This window comes from Mytilus edulis, chromosome 7, assembly GCF_963676685.1.
Source record: "Mytilus edulis chromosome 7, xbMytEdul2.2, whole genome shotgun sequence".
NCBI classification, from domain to species: Eukaryota; Metazoa; Mollusca; class Bivalvia; order Mytilida; family Mytilidae; genus Mytilus; species Mytilus edulis.
Window position 1 is genome coordinate 58,823,162 of NC_092350.1, and position 16,921 is coordinate 58,840,082.

At 31.8% G+C, this 16,921-nt stretch overlaps 2 protein-coding genes across 28 annotated transcripts in view; both read left to right on the forward strand.

Moving 5' to 3' along the window:
• The window catches only part of LOC139481910 (rho GTPase-activating protein 190-like), an 86,854-nt gene extending 79,033 nt beyond the window's left edge, over positions 1-7,821 (forward strand). For all 27 annotated transcript variants that reach the window (XM_071265454.1, XM_071265456.1, XM_071265445.1 and 24 more), the window contains one exon: positions 1,750-7,821. In XM_071265454.1, coding sequence (XP_071121555.1) covers positions 1,750-1,939 — 190 coding nt within the window. In that variant the 3' untranslated portion in view covers positions 1,940-7,821. The remainder of the gene's footprint in view (positions 1-1,749) is intronic.
• A 235-nt stretch (positions 7,822-8,056) lies between these two features.
• On the forward strand, positions 8,057-16,514 carry LOC139483262 (uncharacterized). Its single transcript, XM_071267292.1, has 6 exons — positions 8,057-8,077; positions 10,789-11,068; positions 11,338-13,248; positions 13,637-14,143; positions 14,434-14,799; positions 15,718-16,514. Exons 1-6 carry the CDS (start codon positions 8,057-8,059, stop codon positions 16,512-16,514), a joined length of 3,882 nt encoding a protein of 1,293 aa, XP_071123393.1.
• Positions 16,515-16,921: the final 407 nt, after the last annotated feature.

Consider the following 16,921-nt stretch of genomic DNA (forward strand, 5'->3'; position numbering starts at 1 on the left):
TAAATTTAAAATAATTTCATCCTAAATAAAGCTTGTGCAACTATTTTAATTAATATTCTTGCACTATTAAAGGTCAAATATTAAAAAGCCGATGATTTCCTGTGATTTGGGTAAACAAAACTAATCCCGGAAATGAGTCCGGAATTGTTCGTTTTAGTATTGCAGCATTATCCGGTTTGAATATTGACTTCAGAATCGAAAGAAACATAAGTGATAACTGAGAATATTATCGTTTTGAGTCATTAAACTGTTGCCTTCCCTTAATTGCTCTTGATCGATTTTTGGAAAATGGTAGGACAAATCATGAAGCAAATGCGATGCAACAGTGAAACAAGTTTGCTGATGCTACGAACATAATGAGTCTCATGCAGTAATGTGATTTTGACAATCATTTTTTGAAAAGGGGCATCAACTTTTAAGTTGTATGAAAATGACCGAAATTAGGTGAAAAAATTTCCGGATCCTTGTTCTTATATCTATATCGCAAAACCATGAAATTAAATATCCACAAAAGTAAGTTTTCCCGCAAACCATGAAAATTGGTATCCATGAAAAGAAATGAATCCACAGTATAGAATTTTTCTGATTAGTTGATTATTTTTTATGATAATGAGAGTGAGGTTTGTTTGTTCTTATTTCTCCACAAGGTATAATTTTGATTTTGCCACGCAAGTTTTTGCTGTCCTCCAATTCAATTACATGTATTGTGATATTATGAAAAATGGATCTATTCATCAAGAATAATTTAGGTGTATCTTTAAGACGGCTACCTAACAATACTATGTACATTTCTTACAGTTTATACAGAATGAATAATCTTTTGTGCAAGATATGAAATACTTATTGACATAAAATACACAAGAAAGATCCTAAATATGTGTATATACTTATTGACTTAAAATACATAAGAAAGATCCCAAATATGTGTATATACTTATTAACATAAAATACACAAGAAAGATCCTAAATATGTGTATATACTTATTGATATAAAATACACAAGAAAGATCCTAAATATGTGTATATACTTATTGATATAAAATACACAAGAAAGATACCAAATATATGTATATACTTATTGACATAAAATACACAAGAAAGATCCTAAATATGTGTATATACTTATTGATATAAAATACACAAGAAAGATATCAAATATGTGTATATACTTATTGACATAAAATACATAAGAAAGATACCAAATATATGTATATACTTATTGACATAAAATACATAAGAAAGATCCCAAATATATGTATATACTTATTGACATAAAATACATAAGAAAGATACCAAATATGTGTATATACTTATTGACATAAAATACACAAGAAAGATCCCAAATATGTGTATATACTTATTGACATAAAATACACAAGAAAGTTACCAAATATGTGTATATACTTATTGACATAAAATACACAAGAAAGATACCAAATATGTGTATATACTTATTGACATAAAATACACAAGAAAGATACCAAATATGTGTACATACTTATTAACATAAAATACACAAGAAAGATCCTAAATATGTGTATATTTCCTTATTGACATAAAATACATAAGAAAGATCCTAAATATGTGTATATACTTATTGACATAAAATACATAAGAAAGATCCTAAATATGTGTACCGTATATACTTATTGATATAAAATACACAAGAAAGATCCTAAATATGTGTATAATATATTTACTGCTGGATAGATAAAAACCATCATTCAATATCTTTATATTTATTTTCAGACTTAGTCAACATAAAGATAAACATAGCATGGACAGTCGAAATTTAGCCTTGTGTTTGTGGCCTACTATTTTACGTATGGATTTTTCATCGTATGACAAAATGGCGCAAAGTACAAAAATTCCAGGAGAAGTCATCCAGACATTGATTGATCAGTGTGGCTTTTTCTTCCACGGAGAACCAGAGTGCTAGTAAAAATTTAAGAAATGACGTCATTTTACATAAAAACCAGCTTTTTTCTTAATTCTCACAAGGAACCAGTGGAGTGGAAACCAGTTTAAATTAACATATAAACAAAAACAATGACAACTAGATTGTATTGCCAGAGTAGATTTTCTGCTTTTGTAAGTGCTTTGTAGCAAAATTGACAATTGTTAAAGGTAATTTATAAAATTACGTGGCAATGAAGACGGGAGAATGTGTGTTCAGAATGAAAACGTTGCCATCGTTTTTTGCCAAACCTGAACTATAACTATTAATTAAATAAGGTTGAACCTTGACACATCAACCAAATTAATTATTGGTATATTATCTGACCTTGGTTGTCATAGCTACGAGTTTGACCTAATTTTACAATCATGTTGTCAAGAAAAACCGCCATTGGGCAGCTAGTCTTGTTTGTTGTCGTGTTGTTTGTTAATTGGAAGGTTATTATTGCATAATAATTATGATTATATACATTTGTGTTTCGATTAAACAAGATTATTAATGGAAGTCGATGGAATGGAAGTTAATCAAGGGAAACAATTCACACTGCAGTTTTACTTTGGTGGTTATTTTTCTGAAAACTTTAAACCAATTTTAAAAAATGTAAAAGATTTGCCTCATGATATATTAGAATATGATTAATTCTAGTTGTGATGTAGGTTTGAAAAACCTAGAAAGGAACTGCCAGTAAACTTTAAGTTAGTGAAGATAAAAAAGTTATTAAAATATCACAAAGTTATCCAATGGGTTTTTTGTTTTGATTAACATGATTAAGCTTGATTTGTTCTGTAATAACAAAGATCAATCTCAGATGAATATTTGCCAATTATCATTTGAACAATATTGGCAGGTTCCAGGCAAACATGGTCCAAAAAGTCAGACTTATTGTTTAAATAGATAAGTTCATTTTTATATTATATAAAAAGTTAATTGCTAAATACTACAAAGTTTGTAACTTTTTTAATGTTTTGTTGAGGCTCAAGATACAAAATTGATCTCTGAACTTGTCTCATTATTTTACATTGATGCCATTGGATAAGAATTCAATGTTTTTTCCAACCAATCAATTGTACATAAGCTTCCTTTCAGAAAAAAAAGTTTTAAACATATTTTCATATGATTAGGGAGTGTTTTAAAAAACTACATTGCACTTTGAAGGCAAGTTTTACTACTGTCATAACCGCATTGTCTGCAAGTTCATACAAAATATAAATATAGTATTAAAATATAAAAATAAACAAACGTTGTGTGTTTGTTTATGAGCTTGATTGAGAGGGGGGAAATGGCAAATTCCAAAACCAATTGTGACATTTTTTAGAGAGTCTGTAATAAAATGAAAATTATTGTAAATGTGCTATTTGTAACATTGATCTGATTGTTTAAGTTCTATTATCAAATCCAAGTGCTTTCTTTGCTATAATATTTTTGAATGACATTGTTAATTTTTTGTTGATTATTTTGTATGAGAGTTGTATATTTAATGAAGATTCTTTGTAAAAAGAAATATGTCAAGTTGCTTTTTTTAATTGAGATTTATGTATTTAATTAGTTTACTACATATATATATATTGTTAAACAGCTTACAAGAAAAAGATATAGCATTGTTTAAAAGCTCACAGGAAAAAATATTATCATTGTTGAACTGCTTACAGGAAAAAAATATAGCATTGTTTTACAGCTCACAGGAAAAAATATTATCATTGTTGAACTGCTTACAGGAAAAAATATTAGCTTTGTTAAAAAGCAGTGTTAAGTAGCTAACAAAAAAAGTGTGTGCTCACTAGCCAGTTGTTCCAAGTTGATTTCATTGGCCTTATATCATGTGCTTGGAAACAGATCTTAATATAGTGAAACCTTTCTTAACCAAACTACTTTGGGACTTAAGATGTTGTTTTGATGTTTGTTTTACACAGATTAAAGGAGAAGGTACCATTATTAGTCAAATTGGCCCTAAAACTATCAAAGTGACTTTCAAATAATTTAAATGACTAATTTGAAAATCTTGAAAATTGAAAGCAATAATCTAGAAACCTCCCCTTAAAGGATATTCAATCAGGAAGTATATTTAATTTGCAAAAGAATTACTTATAGTTTGTTATTAAACTTAAAAGTTACTTTAATTAACGACTCAGTTATCATGGCTAAGATTTATATTTTCTGAATATATTTTTTATATTTAAAAAAAAAATATTATTGGTATCGAACAATTTTTGCCCCAAATATATTCAAAATGGTCTGTCTTTAAAAAATTTATTTAGTAAACATCTTGATACAAGTTTTCTTTTCAAACAGATGAAAAGTTTAGGCATGGTTCGGTTTAGAAAGGTTTCACTGTACAATTAAGATAGCCATATTTAGTTGAGGTCTTATTTAGTGATTTTTTAATTAGTCATATAGGTTTAAATATTGATGTTCAGCAGTTTCTTTTCAAACAAATTGTGAAGTTTTAATAAACCAAAAAAGGTGAAATTAAATTTTTCAATTTTTTCTTGAATTACAACTTGTGTATTTTAAATGTGAATCTTTTAAAAGAGATTGTTCAGTAGGTTACATTTATCTAAGAAATTCAGGAAAAATAGGTGCTGTAAATCTGTGAATGGATTATTTATTGCTTGATGAAGGTTTTAATAACATTTTTATCTCCCTTTTATAATTACCTCCCCTTTACATTTTTTTCTGACATTTTTTTTTTTTGTCTTTTAAATTTTATTTGGAAGAGTAATCTAAAATTTTCAAACCAAGATAAATACATGTACCAGAAACTTGTTTCATAGAATGAAATCTTTACAATCAATTGATACAATTTTCTTTCAAAAATGCCAAAGGGGAGATAATTTTTCAGCTAGGAATATTCGCTCTATTTATAGATGAACTAGATGTGGATCAATGCAAGTTGTCATTTTGATAAACTCCTTGAATTAGACTGTCACAGGTTTGCATGTGAAGTCATGCTGAAAATTTCAATATCTGGAAATAAAGAAAAAAACTTTTGGTTTCCATGAAAGAAATTTAAAAATTCAAATAAAAAATCTGAATACTGAACATTTTTAAAACTTTGACATGATAAACATTTATGAAAAAGTAATATTTATCAGTTTTATATGTATAGTATGGTCAGCATAAATAATAGACTTATTTTGTTAATATGTTACAAATTGTCATAAATGGTAATTCTGTGCTTTTAAAAAAATAATAACTGCCAATGTATCTCAATATGTATTTATCTCATTCTTTCATGGATCTTTGTTATTTTTTAATCTCATACATATTATTTTAATTTGCCAAAGATTTAATTATTTATTATTAACTCATGAATATTCATGTTCTTAACCAATATGCTCATGCATATTCAAGTATTCATATAAGGAATTATCAGGTTATTTTAAAATTAAATATACCCTATCATATTGGTATATATATTTATAAATAAAAAGCACAATATAATTGTTATCAGAGAACTAATATAATGATTCAACTAAATAGTTTAGCCATGTAAACAATCATTTTACTTTTACAATTGGCTTACTAACTTTATTCATGCATCCAAATATTTCCTATGTTATCTGTATAATATATTTTGTTACAGTAAATTCAGAAAGAATGGCATACATTTATTATTGCCATTTTGTTAAAATGCAATTTTAATTTTTGAGATATTGAGAAAATCCTGTAAAAAATTTGTGATTGAATTGTTGCGTTTATAACCCTGTTGCATTTTTTGCAATTATAAAAACATCGCAATAATTTCTGAATTTGCAGTACATGTAATTATTTTTAGAAGAGGGTCATGAATTGCATTTTAATGGGAAAAATTGTTTTAAATATAAATTGATTAAGTAAGTAGCAGGTTTCTTCTTCAGTGTGTTTCTGATGCATTTATACTGCATGATGGGTAAAACAGCAATTTCTTCCTTCATTTGCGATCTTTGAAGAAAGCATTTACAATATATTATTACTTTGTTTTGTTCAGACGTAATATATACACTACTGATTCAAATACAATATTATATTCAAATCTGATTAGGGCCCTTGATCTGAGGTCTGTTTCATTTTAACCAGTTAAGGGCCTTATATCTGAGGGCTGTTTGATTGAAACACATTTAGGACTCTAAATCTGAGGGCAGTTTCAATTTGACCAGCTTAGGACTATATTTGAGGGCTTACCATTGAAACTAGTCAATGGCCCTTTTATCTGAGAATTGTGCCATTGAAACCAATTTAGGGCCCCTTTTTCTTAAAGCTATTCTGTTTAAATACACATGGTACCAGCAAGTGGCACATTGAAAACAGGTAAACCATGTTTAAAGCCAATTTCAGAATTTCTTTTACATTTTCACTTCAACTCCTATCCATAGTAGAGATTTACCCATTGTCATTGTTTTGTTTTTTTATTAAAAGTTGATGGATTTAAATAAAGACACCCTTTGATCTAATGAACCTAATACTTTTATTGTTGCTTACAAAATTATAAGATTAATATATTTTAATAATTGTATCATTATTTTGTGGAGCTTTTCAATTCATCAACAATCAAGAAATCACCTAATCTTTTGAAATTCATGTTAGCATTTATTTTTTATGATTTGTACATGTATATCAACTCGTATCCAATATTTATAAAAGTGACTTTTGTAAGATTTTCCAGTTAGATATGCATGATAAGGTCACATTTGAGTATCCACCTGTGACCACAGAGACCAAAGGCTGAGGTCGTAAACAACTGTAGCATATTGTTCAGAAACCTCTTTCTTAAAGCATATTTTAAAGCGATATTTTCATACTTCCAACAAACTAATTTTTAAGACCAGCAATTTTTATCGATCTGTGTGATCAGCTTATTTTGATCTTTAGTCTTTATATTTTAAATGCATACATGGAGCTGACTTCCTTTCTAATCCAGGCATTACTCAGGTTACAGCTGATTGCATTTAGTGTGTAGAATTGGTTAGCTTGCTTGCTAGCTGAGACGTGAAGTCTTCTTGGTTAAGTTAACTACCCTTCTTTAAGAGTGGACTAGTCCAACAGATAACAGATCTGTCTGTAGGACTAGACTACTCTTAAAGGAGGGTAGTATATCTTATCTAATAATGACTTTACGGTTCAGCTAGCAAGCAAGCTAACAAAAAATATTATCTTGGCCTACACACTCAATGAAATCGGCTGTAAGTCTTTAGTCCCAGTAGAGCCAGTACATAGCGGTTTAAACATGTTACTAGTCTGTATCAAGTTTAAAGGGGGAGGGAAATAAGTAGAACTACAAATTTTAGTTTATATCAGTAAGTATGAGAATCCATTTTCAGTAGTGTGAAAATTATGATTGCTTGTGTACTGCATGTTTATTTGTTTATTTTTTGCTTGAAGATAAACTGAATAACATTTTCTATATTGTGAAAACTATATCATATCTTGTAAACCTTATCTGACTCTTAGCTGAAAAGTATTGTTAATTGCTGAAGCTAACCTTTGAAATGTTTTTTTATGCAGAACTGTGATTTTGTTATGTTTTTTCTCTTTATATGAAATAATTGAAAGAACTTGTTTTATAGTGGGACCTATAATGTAGTGTTTCTCATTATCCACATAATTGTATAAAACCATTATTATCATTAAAGCTGAATTATAATGTTTTTGTAGCATGCAAAAACAAAAAAAAATCATATGTATATTTATTCATTTATAATTAATTTGTAATTTTAATCTGAGAAAAAAACTACTATTAATTGTGCATTTTAAGTATTTTTATCATTATCAACCGTGCCATATATAGTAACAACTGGCAGAATGTGCAATGTGTACAGTTTATCGTTGTTGTCTTTTGTGCTGTTTTGCTGGTGTACATCAATAAAAACCTATAATTAGAAAACTTATCATGTATTTGTGTTTTTATTGGCTCAGAGGAGGATTTAGAGGGTTTTTCAGGAGGCCGGGAACCTGACTTGTGTGGGGAAAAAAATGGTTGATTATATAGGGAATCACTGAAGCAGGCCCCTCTTAGGTAGTCAGTGGGCAACCCCCCCCCCCCCCCCCCCCCTTATGAAAATTTCTGGATCCTCCAATGTAAAAGCAGACCATTGTATTACGAATTAGGGCCATTCCATTAAAATGGATGCAGAGGGTAGAAAGGCAAGTTTATTTTTTGACATGGGTCGTAGGTCATTTATAGTTGTATTTAGATATAAGAAGAAGTGGTATGCATGTCAATGAGAAAACTCTCCATTAAAGTCATAATTTGTAAATGTAAACCATTATAGGTCAAACTGAGTAGGGTCTTCAACACGGAGCCTTGGCTTACTCCGACCAGCATGCCTGTTTGTTGCATGAACATCAATGTAAGAATTGGTTGGTTGAGGGGGAATTTACATGTCCCTACATATCCTCCCACTGTCATTTAAATAAAATAGCCCTGAGCTCCAACTAAAAAAAATCGAGTTTGAGTCTGTTCACCTTTCTTACATGCATTTCTAAATGAGTACTTTGAGAGATTGATGGGGAGCACTGTTGGCTACCTATCATGGAATCTTTTTATACCCCACCTACAATAGTAGAGGGGCATTATGTTTTCTGGTAACCATACATCCTTCAACAATGATCAATGCCCATAAAGGCTTCCAAAACCAACTTTTATGAAACTTGTACATAATAGACATACTTTGCTGACTATATTTGAAGAATAAATACATCATTTGATCTAATATAGGTAAAACTATGCTACATTATACATAGTGTTCATATTCGAATACCAAAGCAACAATTTTTCCAAATCGGAAGAGATGGTGATTGTTTTGTGGTCATACATGTATTTGAATTTTTCAAATATCTTTCACTGGACAAGAAAAATTTGAATAGAAATACCAACAGATATATAATTCACTTTTTATCCTCCTGAATATTCACAATCATTAACTGCTTGTATTTAAACAACCTACAATCAATCAATATCAAATGATATAGATGTTTTTACCAGGACAGCTGTTAGAGTTAAAAACAAAACTCACTTTTAGGTCATTATTAGTCCCCTACAAACAAAGTCGAAGGGGACTTTAGGTTTGCACTCTGTCTGACTGTCTGTCCATCTGTCAGTCCAGCAAATCAGTTTTCCAGACTTTTTTTCTTCATGCTTGAAGATATTTATTTGATATTTGGTGTCTTGTTGTTATGACAAGTTACAGGTCAAGTTCAATTTAAACGATTTTAGCTTTTCTCCTTGTTCAGTTAAAGCCCTTTCCCTAGAATTAAATTTTTGATGAAATAACTAGATTTCTGTTTAAAAGGGGAAAATAAAACTCATTTTTGTCTCGCTTGACGAAATCAAAAAGCCAGACCTAGGTATGCTGTTTCTGGCGTCGACGGCAGCGGCATCAACAATGTATTAGTTTGTGATTAGGTCTAGTTTATGGTGAGCTACTAGTAATAAGTCAAAGATATTTGGTATACAGTTGTATAAGTATTCCCACATTTCATTACCATTGAGATTATTTGACCCTGCCCCCTCAGTTATGGTCTATTGACTTTGAAACTTTTGCTTAGTTTTCATGTATTAGTTTGTGATTAGGTAAGTTTATAAGGAACCACTAGTGGTAAAGTAATGATAATTGGTATGCAGTTGTATAAGCATCAGCACATCTCATTACCATGGAAATTATTTGGCGTGCCCCCTCATTCATGGTCTATTGACTTTGAAATTTTTGCTTAGTTTTAATGTATTAGTTAGGGATTAGGTCAGTTTATGGGGAACCACTAATCGTAGATTAATGATAATTAGTATGCAGTTGTATAAGCATTGACAAACCTCATTTCCATGGAGATTATTTGGCCCCGCCCCCTCAGTCATGGTCTATTGACTGAAACTTTTGCTTAGTTTTCATGTTTTGTGATTAGGTCAGTTTATGGGGAACTAGTAGTGGTAGGACAATGATATTTGGTATGCAGTTGTATTAACATTGACACATCTCATTGCCATGGAAATTTTTTTACCCTCCCCTCAGTTATGGTTTATTGTATTAGTTTGTGTTTAGGTTTGTTTAAAAAGAACAACTCATGCTAAGTCAATGGTATTTGGTATGCAGTTTTATTAGCATTGGCACATCTCATTTCCATGGAGATTGTTTAGCCATGTACCTTCAGTCATAGTTCTTTGACTTTGAATATTTGCTAAACTTACATGTTAAAGTGCTGCTATTTTTTATTTCAGCATTTGCATTATTGAAATTACAAAAATGTGAGACATATCTGTGATAACAGTTTATTTAAAGATTTATAAAGACATTGTATTACTGATAAATGACATTTTGGATTTTTTGCCCTTTTCCGTAGTAAATTGTTCAAAGAATTTAGTGGTAGGTTTGTTTGTTATTTTATTTAGTTTACAAAATTGATAAAATTGTAATATCGCAGCATGTTACTCAGGCAGTTGGTATAGTTGTAATATCGCACCATGTTACTCAGGCAGTTGGTATAGTTGTAATTTTACACCATGTTACTCAGGCAGTTGGTATAGTTGTAATTTCACACCATGTTACTCAGGCAGTTGGTATAGTTGTAATTTCACACCATGTTACTCAGGCAGTTGGTATAGTTGTAATTTTACACCATGTTACTCAGGCAGTTGGTATAGTTGTAATTTCACACCATGTTAATCAGGCAGTCGGTAAAGTTGTAATTTCACACCATGTTACTCAGGCAGTTGGTATAGTTGTAAAATCGCACCATGTTACTCAGGCAGTTGGTATAGTTGTAATTTCACACCGTGTTACCCAGGCAGTTGGTAAAGTTGTAATTCACACCATGTTACTCAGGCAGTTGGTATAATTGTAATTTCACACCATGTTACTCAGGCAGTTGGTAAAGTTGTAATTTCACACCATGTTACTCTTGCAATTGGTATAGTTGTAATTTTACACCATGTTACTCAGGCAATTGGTATAGTTGTAATTTTACACCATGTTACTCAGGCAGTTGGTATAGTTGTAATTTTACACCATGTTACTCTTGCAATTGGTATAGTTGTAATTTTACACCATGTTACTCAGGCAGTTGGTATAGTTGTAATTTTACACCATGTTACTCAGGCAGTTGGTATAGTTGTAATTTTACATTATGTTACTCAGGCAGTTGGTAAGTTGTAATATCGCAACATGTTTCTCAGGCAGTTGGTATAGTTGTAATTTTACACAATGTTACCCAGGCAGTTGGTATAGTGGTAATTTTACACCATGTTACTCAGGCAATTGGTATAGTTGTAATTTTACACCATGTTACTCAGGCAGTTGGTATAGTTGTAATTTAACACCATGTTACTCAGGCAGTTGGTATAGCTGTAATTTTACACCATGTTACTCAGGCAGTTGGTATAGTTGTAATTTTACACCATGTTACTCAGGCAGTTGGTATAGTTGTAATTTTACACCATGTTACTCAGGCAGTTGGTATAGTTGTAATATCGCACCATGTTACTCAGGCAGTTGGTATAGTTGTAATTTCACACCATGTTACTCAGGCAGTTGGTATAGTTGTAATTTCACACCATGTTACTCAGGCAGTTGGTAAAGTTGATATTTCACACCATGTTACTCAGGCAGTTTGTATAGTTGTAATATCGCACCATGTTACTCAGGCAGTTGGTATAGTTGTAATTTCACACCATGTTACTCAGGCAGTTGGTATAGTTGTAATTTCACACCATGTTACTCAGGCAGTTGGTAAAGTTGATATTTCACACCATGTTACTCAGGCAGTTGGTATAGTTGTAATATTGCACTATGTTACTCAGGCAGTTGATATAGTTGTAATTTTACAACATGTTACTCAGACAGTTGGTATAGTTGTATTTTTACACCATGTTACTCAGGCAGTTGGTAAAGTTGTAATTTCACACCATGTTACTCAGGCAGTTGGTATAGTTGTAATTTTACACCATGTTACTCAGGCAGTTGGTAAAGTTGTAATTTCACACCATGTTACTCAGGCAGTTGTAATTTCACACCATGTTACTCAGGCAGTTGGTAAAGTTGTAATTTCACACCATGTTACTCAGGCAGTTGGTATAGTTGTAATATCGCACCATGTTACTCAGGCAGTTGGTAAAGTTGTAATTTTACACCATGTTACTCAGGCAGTTGTAATTTCACACCATGTTACTCAGGCAGTTGGTAAAGTTGTAATTTCACACCATGTTACTCAGGCAGTTGGTATAGTTGTAATATTGCACCATGTTACTCAGGCAGTTGTAATTTCACACCATGTTACTCAGGCAGTTGGTAAAGTTGTAATTTCACACCATGTTACTCAGGCAGTTGGTATAGTTGTAATATTGCACTATGTTACTCAGGCAGTTGATATAGTTGTAATTTTACAACATGTTACTCAGACAGTTGGTATAGTTGTATTTTTACACCATGTTACTCAGGCAGTTGGTAAAGTTGTAATTTCACACCATGTTACTCAGGCAGTTGTAATTTCACACCATGTTACTCAGGCAGTTGGTAAAGTTGTAATTTCACACCATGTTACTCAGGCAGTTGTAATTTCACACCATGTTACTCAGGCAGTTGGTAAAGTTGTAATTTCACACCATGTTACTCAGGCAGTTGGTAAAGTTGTAATTTTACACCATGTTACTCAGGCAGTTGTAATTTCACACCATGTTACTCAGGCAGTTGGTAAAGTTGTAATTTCACACCATGTTACTCAGGCAGTTGGTATAGTTGTAATATTGCACTATGTTACTCAGGCAGTTGATATAGTTGTAATTTTACAACATGTTACTCAGACAGTTGGTATAGTTGTATTTTTACACCATGTTACTCAGGCAGTTGGTAAAGTTGTAATTTCACACCATGTTACTCAGGCAGTTGGTATAGTTGTAATTTTACACCATGTTACTCAGGCAGTTGGTAAAGTTGTAATTTCACACCATGTTACTCAGGCAGTTGTAATTTCACACCATGTTACTCAGGCAGTTGGTAAAGTTGTAATTTCACACCATGTTACTCAGGCAGTTGGTATAGTTGTAATATCGCACCATGTTACTCAGGCAGTTGGTATAGTTGTAATTTTACACCATGTTACTCAGGCAGTTGGTATAGTTGTAATTTTACACCATGTTACTCAGGCAGTTGGTCTAGTTTTAATTGTTATTCGGGCAATTGGTATAGTTGTAATTTTACACCATGTTACTCAGGCAGTTGGTATAGTTGTAATTTTACACCATGTTACTCAGGCAGTTGGTCTAGTTTTAATTGTTATTCGGGCAATTGGTATAGTTGTAATTTTACACCATGTTACTCAGGCAGTTGGTAAGTTGTAATATCGCACCAAGTTACTCAGGCAGTTGGTATAGTTTTAATTGTTATTCGGGCAATTGGTATAGTTGTAATTTTACACCATGTTACTCAGGCAGTAGGTATAGTTGTAATTTTACACCATGTTACTCAGGCAGTTGGTATAGTTTTAATTGTTATTCCAACAATTGGTATAGTTGTAATTTTACACCATGTTACTCAGGCAGTTGGTCTAGTTTTAATTGTTATTCGGGCAATTGGTATAGTTGTAATTTTACACCATGTTACTCAGGCAGTTGGTAAGTTGTAATATCGCACCAAGTTACTCAGGCAGTTGGTATAGTTTTAATTGTTATTCGGGCAATTGGTATAGTTGTAATTTTACACCATGTTACTCAGGCAGTTGGTATAGTTGTAATTTTACACCATGTTACTCAGGCAGTTGGTATAGTTTTAATTGTTATTCCAACAATTGGTATAGTTGTAATTTTACACCATGTTACTCAGGCAGTTGGTATAGTTTTAATTGTTATTCCAACAATTGGTATAGTTGTAATTTTACACCATGTTAATACTCAGGCAGTTGGTATAGTTGTAATTTTACACCATGTTACTCAGGCAGTTGGTATAGTTTTAATTGTTATACGGGCAATTGGTTTAGTTGTAATTTCACACCATGTTACTCAGGCAGTTGTAATTTCACACCATGTTACTCAGGCAGTTGGTAAAGTTGTAATTTCACACCATGTTACTCAGGCAGTTGGTATAGTTGTAATATCGCACCATGTTACTCAGGCAGTTGGTATAGTTTTAATTGTTATTCGGGCAATTGGTATAGTTGTAATTTTACACCATGTTACTCAGGCAGTTGGTATAGTTGTAATTTCACACCATGTTACTCAGGCAGTTGGTAAAGTTGTAATTTTACACCATGTTACTCAGGCAGTTGGTATAGTTGTAATTTCACACCATGTTACTCAGGCAGTTGGTATAGTTGTAATTTTACACCATGTTACTCAGGCAGTTGGTCTAGTTTTAATTGTTATTCGGGCAATTGGTATAGTTGTAATTTTACACCATGTTACTCAGGCAGTTGGTAAGTTGTAATATCGCACCATGTTACTCAGGCAGTTGGTATAGTTTTAATTGTTATTCGGGCAATTGGTATAGTTGTAATTTTACACCATGTTACTCAGGCAGTTGGTATAGTTGTAATTTTACACCATGTTACTCAGGCAGTTGGTATAGTTTTAATTGTTATTCCAACAATTGGTATAGTTGTAATTTTACACCATGTTACTCAGGCAGTTGGTATAGTTTTAATTGTTATTCCAACAATTGGTATAGTTGTAATTTTACACCATGTTACTCAGGCAGTTGGTATAGTTGTAATTTTACAACATGTTACTCAGGCAGTTGGTATAGTTGTAATTTCACACCATGTTACTCAGGCAGTTGGTATAGTTGTAATTTTACACCATGTTACTCAGGCAGTTGGTCTAGTTTTAATTGTTATTCGGGCAATTGGTATAGTTGTAATTTTACACCATGTTACTCAGGCAGTTGGTAAGTTGTAATATCGCACCATGTTACTCAGGCAGTTGGTATAGTTTTAATTGTTATTCGGGCAATTGGTATAGTTGTAATTTTACACCATGTTACTCAGGCAGTTGGTATAGTTGTAATTTTACACCATGTTACTCAGGCAGTTGGTATAGTTTTAATTGTTATTCCAACAATTGGTATAGTTGTAATTTTACACCATGTTACTCAGGCAGTTGGTATAGTTTTAATTGTTATTCCAACAATTGGTATAGTTGTAATTTTACACCATGTTACTCAGGCAATTGGTATAGTTGTAATTTCACACCATGTTACTCAGGCAGTTGGTATAGTTGTAATTTTACACCATGTTACTCAGGCAGTTGGTATAGTTTTAATTGTTATACGGGCAATTGGTTTAGTTGTAATTTTACACCATGTTACTCAGGCAGTTGGTATAGTTTAAATTGTTACTCAGGCAGTTGGTATAGTTTTAATTGTTATTGGGGCAATTGGTATAGTTGTAATTTTACACCATGTTACTCAGGCAGTTGGTATAGTTTTAATTGTTATTTGGGCAATTGGTATAGTTGTAATTTTACACCATGTTACTCAGGCAGTTGGTATAGTTTTAATTGTTATTTGGGCAATTGGTATAGTTGTAATTTCACACCATGTTACTCAGGCAGTTGGTGTAGTTGTAATTTTACACCATGTTACTCAGGCAGTTGGTATAGTTTTAATTGTTATTTGGGCAATTGGTATAGTTGTAATTTACACCATGTTACTCAGGCAATTGATATAGTTGTAATTTTACACCATATTACTCAGGCAGTTGGTAAGTTGTAATATCGCACCATGTTACTCAGGCAGTTGGTATAGTTTTAATTGTTATTCGGGCAATTGGTATAGTTGTAATTTTACACCATGTTACTCAGGCAGTTGGTATAGTTGTAATTTTACACCATGTTACTCAGGCAGTTGGTATAGTTTTAATTGTTATTCGGGCAATTGGTATAGTTGTAATTTTACACCATGTTACTCAGGCAGTTGGTAAAGTTGTAATTTCACACCATGTTACTCAGGCAGTTGGTATTGTTGTAATTTTACAGCATGTTACTCAGGCAGTTGGTAAAGTTGTAATTTCACACCATGTTACTCAGGCAGTTGGTAAAGTTGTAATTTCACACCATGTTACTCAGGCAGTTGGTATAGTTGTAATATCGCACCATGTTACTCTTGCAGTTGGTATAGTTGTAATTTTACACCATGTTACTCAGGCAGTTGGTATAGTTGTAATTTTACACCATGTTACTCAGGCAGTTGGTATAGTTGTAATTTTACACCATGTTACTCAGGCAGTTGGTATAGTTTTAATTGTTATTCCAACAATTGGTATAGTTGTAATTTTACACCATGTTACTCAGGCAGTTGGTATAGTTTTAATTGTTATTCCAACAATTGGTATAGTTGTAATTTTACACCATGTTACTCAGGCAGTTGGTATAGTTTTAATTGTTATTGGGGCAATTGGTATAGTTGTAATTTTACACCATGTTACTCAGGCAGTTGGTATAGTTTTAATTGTTATTTGGGCAATTGGTATAGTTGTAATTTTACACCATGTTACTCAGGCAGTTGGTATAGTTTTAATTGTTATTCGGGCAATAGTTATAAGTAACCCATATCTTATTGTACTTGTCTCGCCTACTTTTGCTGTTAATCACCAACTCAACTAAAATGAGGAAAATAAATCAATAAAAATATTCCTTCTTGATGCTATCTTTTTTATTGAAAGAAGCTTCTGTCCATGTTTAGTAAAAATCCAGGATAGTTTATGAATCTAATAAATGTTTGAAAAACTTTAACAAATGTTAACTGGAAAAAAAACTAAGTCCATATATAAGTGAAATACAGATAAACAGGTACAAAATTTTAACAAAATTTTCTTCTAGATACTAGCTTCTGATCATAAGCAAGCTTCTGTCCAAGTTTGGTACAAATCCAGGACAGTATAAGAAAATTATTAAAATTTTAAAAACTTTAACCTCCGAGTGAATGTATTGTTTCCTGGCAGAGAAACAAAGTCCAGTTATAAGTAAAATATGGAAAACATGGAATTTTATTTTTACAAATTTACTTCTGG